The following is a 10,063-nucleotide window of genomic DNA, read 5'->3' on the forward strand; positions in this document are numbered from 1 at the left end:
ACAAACCTCAACGACACAGATGCCAATCCATTATAAAGCCTAGCATAGGGGCAGACCCTTGGGGACACATCATAAATGATGTTGGTGGCATGACTTCTACTGTTCCTGTTTAACTAGTTTGGAGAGGAATTATTCTGTCAACCAACTAACTTTCTTCACATTGGTATTGTGAACAGCTAGAACACAGTTCCCCTGCCCTTCAGGATTTACGACATATTAATAGCTAGGGTTGATCCTAAGGTAGAACTTTAGGATGCTTAGTACGTATCTAGAACTGCAAATGCAAGAATACAGCACATAAGACTGACTTTAGAAGTGATCAGAAGCTGGGCGCAGTGGTGCGCACCTGAAGTCCCAGCTACCTGGGAGACCGAAGGGGAAGATTACTTGACCTCAGGAGTTCGAGGCTGTAAGTGCACTATGATCACACTTGGGAATAGCCACTGCATTCCAGCAGTGGGACCTTGTCTTAAAAAAAAAATTAAAGGAAAGAAAAGAAAAAAGTGATCAGAGTAAGCACTAGGAGGCTGGTTAATTAGCTTGGGGGTATATTAACACAAAGGAAGACTATATAGCCATTAAAATGATAATTTGCATGTTTGCTCACATGAAAAGATATTCATAGTATATTGCTACCTGAAAGAGGTTCTAAGATTATAATGTTATAGGTAACATTTTAATATTTACACATATAGGCATTAAAATATCTGTGAGACATTAACTATCTAGTTTTCTCTGTTTCTATCTCTTCTATATTAAATATTCTTGTTAACAAAAATTTTTAAAAGATATAAAGGTAATCATTATTATTTTTTAAATAAAATAGGATTTTTATACATTATAGCAAAAGAAGAGTTAGCACAGACCAGGTTAAATCAAAAAGTTTTTTATTTTTGAAGAAAGCAAGTTTTCATCTGAAGTTTGAAGATGATAATGGTTTTAGAATGGCAGGAAAGAAAAGGGAGTCATGTTGAAAGCCCCTCAGGTGGCAACTGGATAAGTGTATATGTGTATACATATACCTACGTACGTGTGTGCCTGTGTGCACACGTGTGCAGGTTTTGGGGTGGGGATGAGAAGCAGTCAGTGTACCCAGAGCAAAGCCGCTGCAGGCCAGCCTAGGGAATGTGAACTTTATACTCTAGGCACAGAAGAGCCTGGAGGTGCTTCAGTAAAGTAGCACTTCATTAAAAATTTGTTAGAGGACAAAGATTCTAACTGGCCTGCATAAATGGGATCGGACAAGGGAGAGGCGGGAGCCAGGGAGACCAGCTCAGGGGCAGCTGCAGAAGTCTCCGCTTGAGGTGACATGGCCCCACTGATATGTTAACCGTGGAAATGAAATGACAGGAGCCGATTTGGAAAACAGAACAAGGATCAGCTAGCCCTGGCAGGGGACAGTATTTGGAGAATGAAGACAAAAGCAAAAATGAGTTCAAGGTTTTGATTAGAGAGGCTCGAGAGCTGGTGGCAAAAGTAAATATGGGAAGGGGTGTCTTGGGTGGGGCACAAAGGAGCAGATAACATAGGACTAAAGAACATTCAAGAGCGCCCGAGTGCTGCAGCCGCAACGGCACTGTGATGGTTTTAAAATCCTGGGATTCTAGTCCTGTGCTGGCCACTTCCTGGCTTTGTGACCTTCCTCGTCTGTAAAGGGGGATGGTAATACCTATACCCTGCCCACTGCACAGGTTGGTCGAAGGGTCGGTGGAATGAAGCACCAGGGACACTAAGCAGCTGGCGAATATCAGGCATTGTGTCACACAGGTGGTGGCTGCACAGGGACTGCACTTGCTGAGCACGTGAGGCCACAGAAGTCAAGATGGTCCAGGACTCAGCCTTAGCCTGGGCAATGCCTTTAATGAACAGAGAGAATTCCTGGAGAATGCACTGATTTGCTAAAAAGGATCAATTTCCGTCCCCCAAGCCAGGAACCGAGCCATACTGTGCAGGGTAAAGAAGCATCTTGTCATCCCTTCTCCATAGGTGGCTTCTCAGGCTGTCAGAGCTGGAAGCTCCTTGGGCATCATCTAGTTCAGGCCCCGAGTGTTGCAGGTGAGGAAACTGAGGCCCTGAGGAGCAGAGGAGTGACTTAGCCAAGGTGTCTTAAGGACAGTAGCAGGAGGACAGGAGAGTGAGACTGCTGGGAGGGGCCACTTTCTCCTCACGTATGGCTACCGAGCTGGCTCAAGCACCCGTCTTCTCTCTCCCGGACTTCTGCATAGCCTGTTCTCCCTACTGAAGTCAGAATCATCTTTAAAAACCCAAATTGAACCATGTCACTTCCCTGCTGAAAGTACTTTGATGAGCTGGGAGCAGCTCCTGCCCTCCAGGCCTCCACTGAAGGCCTGGCTCTCCCATGAGCTTCCCTCTCTTGGATCCTTCAACCTGGCCACTTCTCTGCAAATAATTCCCTCATATAACCCCTCAGCCACCGCTTAACGTTTCCTTCTGTGTCCTGCCAGAACCCTGACCACATCCATGGCCTACAAGGCCCCCTGCAAGGTGGCCCCTGCCTGCCTCTATCGCCACCACTGACCCCACGCTCTGACCCAAACAAGTCCCTGCCCACCCTGTGGGTGAGTTCTAAGCCATAGTTTTTGTTATAAACTCTACAGTTCCCAGGAAATCTTCACAGCATTTACACCATAATGCGTCATGCACGTTGTCTACGTACACAGGCACATGTGTGATCATTTGATCTACCCCTCTCTCACTAGACTGTAAACTGAGATTCCCTGGTTGATCTAGTTCCAAAGTCTGTAGGCCAAAGGGTTTGGAGGCAGATGCTCCCAGAGACTCAGCTGCTGCTAGCCGGCCTGTCATTCTCTCTCAGTGACATGGATAACACGGGAAAATGAACAATTGCCACAGTTGCTCTGAAAACAGCACCCTTGGCACCTCTTTAGCCAAGCAGCTTGAGGGGACAGTGGGTGCTGGCTGCTCCTAAGGGCCATAGGCACAGTCAAGGCCTGGTGTCAGAGCTTGCCCTTGGGAACAAAGCTGACAGCCCACAGGAACATCCCAAAGATGGAAGAGGCTATTAACGTGGCTCACTCAGGCTGCACTGCATGAGGAGAGAATAGTCTTATTATTAACCTCAGTGTATTAATATTTGATAAAGCATCTTCACAGTGATAGATAGCAGTCACCCAAAGAAGGGGAGCAGCCTTGGTTCTGCAAAGAGTTTTCCACAAGGAAGAGCAGTCGTTATCAGAGGGGCGAGGGAACCATGGAAGGTGTTATGTACTCAACAGGGGGAACCTGCCCTGGGCCGCACAGTGCAGGCGGGTGCTGGCCTCTCCTGCAGGTCTGCCTGCGCAGGTAACTGGGTGACGGGCAGGTCTATCTACGCAGTGACCTTCCTCGGGGGGCGGGGGGACTCTCACAATGGCTGACCTCCAAGAGAAAGCCACTGATCCAATTTTTTTTCCTCTGACAGTACCTTAAAATGATTGTTGATAAATATAGATATCTCTGTGAATAGCACATTTTTCCCAATACATAGTCTCTAAATAAAACTCCATTTCATGTTTTGAAATCTAAGAAGAAAAAAATTCAAAAACCTCCCATTAACGACACCACCTGTATTGTTACAGGTAGCTGGAGAGAGCCATCGGGACCACGGACAACTGATGCCTTGGTCCCCAGCAGCTGCCCCTGAATCTGGCAACTCAACAGGCTGCCAAGAGGCCGCGGCCCCACCTACTGTGATGAAATGCTACTCCTGGAGGAAATCACATCCTCTGGACACAGAGCCCTTCCTGGGCCACTGGGGCACCTGGGACCACCACCATCCTGGCACCAGTGGGGAAAGGGGTCCAAGGCAGAGGCCAAGCATCTCTTGAGGAGACTCTTGTGGCCTTTTGCCAACAAAGTCCAGAGGAGCCCATTCCAGCCTCTCTAGGGAGCTCCTGGTAGCACAGGAGGTCGGGCAAGGAGTGGCAGGGTCTGAGACCTGGGCACAGAAGATCAGGAAGACACTCAAAGGTCCAAGTGGCAGCAGAGCACAGGGACACAGACTGCAGTGCACCTGCTGCCCCACTGCATTTTCTCTGGGTTGTCCCCAACCAACCTCACAACTCAGCTGTGTCTCACTTCTAGGAAGAAGGTACAAAGAGACAATGCAGGAAGGAAGCTCATCTCTAGTTTGAAACATCACTTGGATTCCAATTCAAGGGCAAAAGCTGAGTGGGCTACACGATTTTGTGCACCTAGTTTTAAAAGGAGGGGCTCTGTCTAGTCTGTCCCTTAGTAACTACTCAACGGGCCAAGGAACAGGAGGAAGACTGAAAAGAACATACTGGCCCTCTCTTTCACACAGCCCTTTCTCGGAAGGCTCTGGACTCCCCCTGCACCGCAACCTTTGAGATGCCTCTGTGCACCAAGGAGCTGTAAATCGCCAGCAGGAGGCCAATGCCAAGCCCTGTGCATGGGTAAAGCAGCGGAGCAGAAGGAGGGAGGGGAAGGAAGACACAAAGGGAAGGGAGGCTCATGCACAGGGTTTCTCTTTTCAGGGCATCTTTCTGTTGTGTTCCTCTACTCCCTCCTCTCCCAGCTGGGCCACATCTGCCCCGAGGCAGCATCCTCGCTGAGTCACTGGAGTCCACAGCCAGGTGCAGGGGAGGGGTGTGCGGGCAGGCGAGGGATATGGAAGGCAGGCATTCTGGCTGGTAAATTCCCCACAGCCTGCAGTGCTTCATCCTTCATTCAGACGGCCGTAAATGTTCACTGAGTGGCTCCCAGTATGAAAAAGGGAAGGAGAGGAATTGGGGTTGCATGGCAAAGAGGGGTCCTAGGAGACTCTGGCAGCCTTCCCATGGAAGCATGAAATCTGGGACCTTGTGGAAGGGTAGGAACTTGGGCTTTTCAGCTGCTCCTCCTTCTTCTAATCCCTCAAAGCAGGCCCAGAAAGTAGGAAGGTGCCAGCGACAGTAATCAAACCAGAGAATGATGGTCCCCTGTCTAGGAAGAAGCCTCAGGGCTACCTGCCACTTGCCCCATGATGAGCCACCAGCTTAGAGACTGACGTTAAGAAGGTCAAATCTGCTCAGGGATCTACAGGGCAAATATTCCTGCTGTGCTCCCAGCCCTCCCTTTGGCATTGCCAAAGTCAAATCCACCCCCTTACAGGAGCTTTCTGCAACATTTTCTTACCCATCTCCCCTTTTGCTTAGGCTGACTCCCAGTTTCATACAGAAAATCATTCATTCTGGAGAGAGGTCAGGTTTTTATATACTAGGGCAGAATAACCAGATGGCTTGTTTTCTTTAGGCCCAGGGAGGAAGAGCTGAGACTGGTATGAAAGGCAGAATAGGGAGAATTTCCTTTGGTGCTGAGAGGAAGTTGAATTAAGAGGCAGAAAAGATCACACCCAGGTGCCCAAAGGCAGGTCTTCTAACCACAGGTCACTAAGTGGAGAAGGACCTAGAGGAGCTGCCCCACCAGGAAGAGCATGTGAGGAGGCCCATCATCTTTTGGTTCTTGGGCCTCCCACGTCACCCAGCCAGATGGTGGAGACGCAGCGAGGATCCCGGACTGGATGGCCTTGTGGAGAAAGGGACCTGCAGGCCACGGGGCATCATCCCACGGCATGAGGTCCGGGGGCCAAGGAAGGGGCCAAGAGCTCCAAGCACAAGCATCAGTCCACTTTCCCTGGTGCTTGGCTTTGTCTTCCAACCCAGACCTCCAAGGCAAAGGAGGGGGGGTGGTGAAGAAGGAAGAAATATGTCCTGGAACAGGCCAAGGTGCCTGGTCAAAGACCAAGATCATGATCTTGAAGGTCTGAAGTTGGGAAAAAAGGAAAGACAGAAAGCACTTAGAGGAAAGCTTCTTAGCACTAACAATGTCTAACACTCACCTAGCATTTTAGTACTAACAAAAATCTTTCATAACCTTTACCTTATTTGATTGTCACAAAACTTGGGAAAGTACTACCGTCCCCATTTTACCAAACAGGAAATAGGGTCAGTAACCCTCCGCAGCAGGGGCAGGAGAGGTGGAACCAGACTTGAAGCTTGGTCTTGGGACATGTTCCTCCTCACCTGGCACCTTTGATTTCAGAGAGAAGATGCCAGGCCAATCTCCCCAACCTTGCCACCTACACTTACGGAGCAGATCACCACCATCATATAAGAAATACAGGGCTGGATGCCTCCTTAAGATTCCTCCAAGTGGAGAGTGGCTGAAAGCAAGCTGACATGATGGGACCGACGTAGCTTCCGCTTCCTAAAGCCCCTTTGGAAAGGCCAACCCTTGCCTAGACTGCTAATGCAGCCCCAAAGACAGTACTGAAGAAATACCAAGACGTTAAGACCGGGAAGACTGACAAGCTCCGCCCTGCCTGCCCAGCAGAATCGGTCCACATGGCCACTCTACTCTGGACCTTTCCAAAGCTTTAGCTTCAAGCCCAGGTCACTCAGAGTGGACTCTCAGGAGAAAGAAGGCAGTAAACTGCTTAGGTGGTTTGTTTTCGAAGATCTTGAAAGGGCCCCAAACTTATATGTTTACTTGCTAGCTAGATGTTCTAATCATTAGGGTCCAGGCATGCAACTCTACACTCTGTGGCCTCCTTCTCCCTGGGGGGTATTCAGATTCTTTGGTGGGTCAGATGAGAAATAGGTTCAGTCAGGCACAGCCAAGGTTAGCAAAGGCTCCCTCCTGACCAGCCCAGGACTGACCATTAAGCACAAGAGGATGGCTGCCCTCCTGGGTGTGCCTCTTTCACCCCTCTCCACCAGCTCCCCCGGCAGCTCCTCAAACCTGGCTACCACGCACACAAGCCAAAGGGAGAAACCGTGGCTCACCTGCCTGCCAGAATCACACGCACCCTTCAATTCCCAGCTGCCTCCTCTACAACTGTTCCCTGATTCTCCCTGCATCTCCTCCCTGGCTCTCTCATTGCTATTTAATTTATGTGCCTTTCCTACAGTTCTTCTCTAATTCTACTCATGCTAATTAATTGTGAACACAGTTCATTTTTCCCTAATAGATTATGAACTCCTTAGAGACAGATACTATATTGAATTCATCTCTGTGGTTCCCCTCTCCCCTTTCATGTCTGGCCAGTGGTTTAGCTTTAAACATAGCAGGAGTACAATAAATAATTGTTAAAACAGAATTTACCTTGGTTTTTTTTTCTTTTTTCTTTCTTTTTTTTTTTTTTTTTACAAACGAGGGTATCTGTGAAACAGATCAAAGGCTCTCTGCACAAAGGACAGTCCCCACTCCCCATACAGTGCACCTTACAGAATACCTTTCTCCCCTCACCTGTATCACCAGAGTCACCGTGGCCAGATCCAGCCAGTGGGAAGATACAAAGAAGGTGAAACCAGAGGGACAAAGACAGGGTGCCAAGCTTGGTTATTTAAAGAGGTTAAAATTACATAGGCAAAAGCAAGGGGTCCCTGCTATGATCTGTCCCCAAGGAAAACCAAGGAAGAATTGTGTGGAGTCGGGGAAGGTGAGGGGGAGACAAAGGAAGAAGGAAGGGAGTTTCCTGTAAGCAGCAAGGATGCCAAGGGTGATGGCTGGGACCTGAGTGGCTTCCCTGTCCTCACGAGGGAGATGAGACACCACAGACTTCCTATTACAGGATGGGAAGCCCAGACACCGCTGAGGTGAAGGGTCTTTCTGGTCCCTGCGGGGCCTGGGGCCCTGCTCACTCCTCAAGGTCAGCCAGGACTATGGCATCTGGGAGCAGAGTTGGGAGGGAGGTAGGAGAGGATTACCATGAACTTCAAATAGGGCCATCAGGGAGGAGGCATGGAGAATCACTCCAGACGGCGTTTATGGGAAAGGTCGCACTCTTCTTACAGGGCAGAAGGTGGAAACAGTGAATGATGGGGGAACAGTCCAGTCAGGCTGCTCACAGGTGGGTCAGGTGAAGGAATCCCCGCCGCATGCACACACAACCCCCCCTAACTCAAACTTTCTCTGTTGGCCAAGGACATAGGTCTGAATACAGTCACCCTGGGTCAAGTTCAGGAAGGCAATAGTCACAGGGGCTAGAAAAAAATTCCCAAGGATTAGATCTCAGCCAGTAGGGGGGGGGAGAAGCCATTTCTACTAGAGATTTAAGATAGTCTTTTCTCTCTCTCAGAAAGAGAAAGAGAGAGAGAGAGAGAGAGAAATCTATTATGAACCTGCTAAGTAAAAATCTAATTCCAGTTTAAGGATGAGAGGTTTCATCCAGAAAATCCTCCTTCCTGAGGCAATGTGGGGAGGATGATCACTTTTTTCTTTTGGAACCACAGAGAGGATGACAAGAATTCCTCTCTCCAGGTCCGGGCAGGAAATCGGGGTGCACAACGAGGCCCCATGCACCTCTGCCCAGCTGTCCAGCCCTCAGACACTCCTTCGCCCAGACTTTCTCGCACTCCTGACTCTGGTCACAGGTCACTCAGGGTGGAGGCAGCAGGCAGGGCCCAACTTCAGCACCTCCTTGCCTCCCAGGGGCACCTGGGGCAGAGGCTGCCCGAGCCCTGCTCCCTCCTGAGGGGCCCGGCCTCCCAGAGCCAGGCAAACACGTCTCCACTGCTACCATGCTAGGGCGCACCCCAACACACGCAAAGGATTCGCTATAGGTGGGGAGGGTGTAAGCCTCAGGGTCGTGAGGATGCCCCCCAACCCCTGTGGCCCCAAGTGGTACCTGCCAAGGCCTTGATCCGGGACCTCTCAAAGAGCCTGGCTGAGCTGTTGTCATTATCCAGCTCGTCGTCCGGGGCATCCCAGCGGGCATTGATGCGGCTGTACGGCGGCTGGTTGCCCACGTTTTCAAACTCCGTGGCCGATGTCATGTCAGCAGGCTCTTCTCAGCAGCTGCGCCTGCCTCAGTCTTCATGGAAGGGTCCCTGGGGGGACGGCAGCACAGTCAGAGGGTTAGCTCCCACCCCCTCGGACTTTCTCTCAGGGGAAACTTATTCGGAGCATCCAGCAGGAGCAGATCCTCGCGGGAGCAGCACGCGTGTCATCTGCCCGGGCGTGCTTCCCCCCCGGGGTCTCGGGGTCGTTCGTTATAAAATAATGCACCAGCAGCAGCAGCAACAGCAGCGGCGGTGGCGGGGACGGAGAGCTGCATGCAGCAAGGGTCAGGACGGCCAGCAGGTGGAGACGTCAGTCGCAGGAGCTGCTTCCTCCAAGCCCGCGGCGCCCTGAGGAGCACAGCGCGGGGCGGCTCTCCGGGGAGCCAGAGGCTGGTGGGGGTTGAGCTGGGACAGGCAGCCCTGCCCTGTACACCTGGCAGGAGTCCCCTGGAGGGGGAGACAGGGACAGGCCAGGAGAGGGGAGAAGCTGCAAGTCAGCTGAGTCCAACTCAAACATGAATTGTGGGGAGAGATGCAGGTGAGCTCTAAGCCACCATCACCACCACCCTGGGGCAGCTGTCCTGGGGGGAGGTCGCTCCTCACTGAGGCTGCCGAAAAGCCCTCTGAGTTCTCTCCCTGCAGCGGATATTCAGAAAGCTGAGCTCCTGTTTTTTGCCTTCCCTGAAGTATGACCAGGTGCTTGGACAAGGTCCCCTGTGGAATCCCAGGACAGACCAAGCAGCCCCGAGGAGCCAGCTATCCCATGCAGGCCATCGGCACTATGGCCCCAAGGGTGGTGGTGAGGGCATCCCACGGATGGCGGAGCTGGGCGGGGGAATCTCTGCAGTGAACGTGCATATCATGAGCACTGGGCCCTCACTTACCCATCATTTATCATTTTTGCTCATTCATTCATTCACAATTAATTCGAACATGTACCATGCCCCACCTAACTGGCGGGCACTGTGCTAGGCAATCCTGAGTAAGACAGGAAGCGTCTGGCAGGGGAAACACGCAATTGGACAAGCAATCACAATGAGGTGTGATGTGTGCCACAGCAGGGTAAGGTGGGGGCTGGGGCTGGTGTCCGGGAAGGGAAGTTTAAGCAGATTTCTAAAGGAGGTTTGGAGGTACCCGAAAAGGGACAGGTAGAAAGGGACAAGAGTCCAAACAAAGGGAATAAAGAGCAGGTGCAGAGTTCTGAAGCTGAGAACAAACACAGCAAGTTTTTAGCACCTTTAGAAGTAACTAGAGGGGGA

General features: G+C 51.0%; 1 protein-coding gene across 1 annotated transcript in view; it reads right to left on the reverse strand.

Moving 5' to 3' along the window:
* The window catches only part of SPTB (spectrin, beta, erythrocytic), a 72,368-nt gene extending 63,500 nt beyond the window's left edge, over positions 1 to 8,868 (reverse strand). The window contains exon 1 of the mRNA XM_012656099.1: positions 8,651 to 8,868. Within this exon, the coding sequence (XP_012511553.1) occupies positions 8,651 to 8,798 (148 nt within the window). The 5' untranslated portion in view covers positions 8,799 to 8,868. The remainder of the gene's footprint in view (positions 1 to 8,650) is intronic.
* Between the last annotated feature and the right edge of the window lie 1,195 nt (positions 8,869 to 10,063).

Source organism: Propithecus coquereli, unplaced genomic scaffold, assembly GCF_000956105.1.
Source record: "Propithecus coquereli isolate 6110/MARCELLA unplaced genomic scaffold, Pcoq_1.0 Scaffold5, whole genome shotgun sequence".
NCBI classification, from domain to species: Eukaryota; Metazoa; Chordata; class Mammalia; order Primates; family Indriidae; genus Propithecus; species Propithecus coquereli.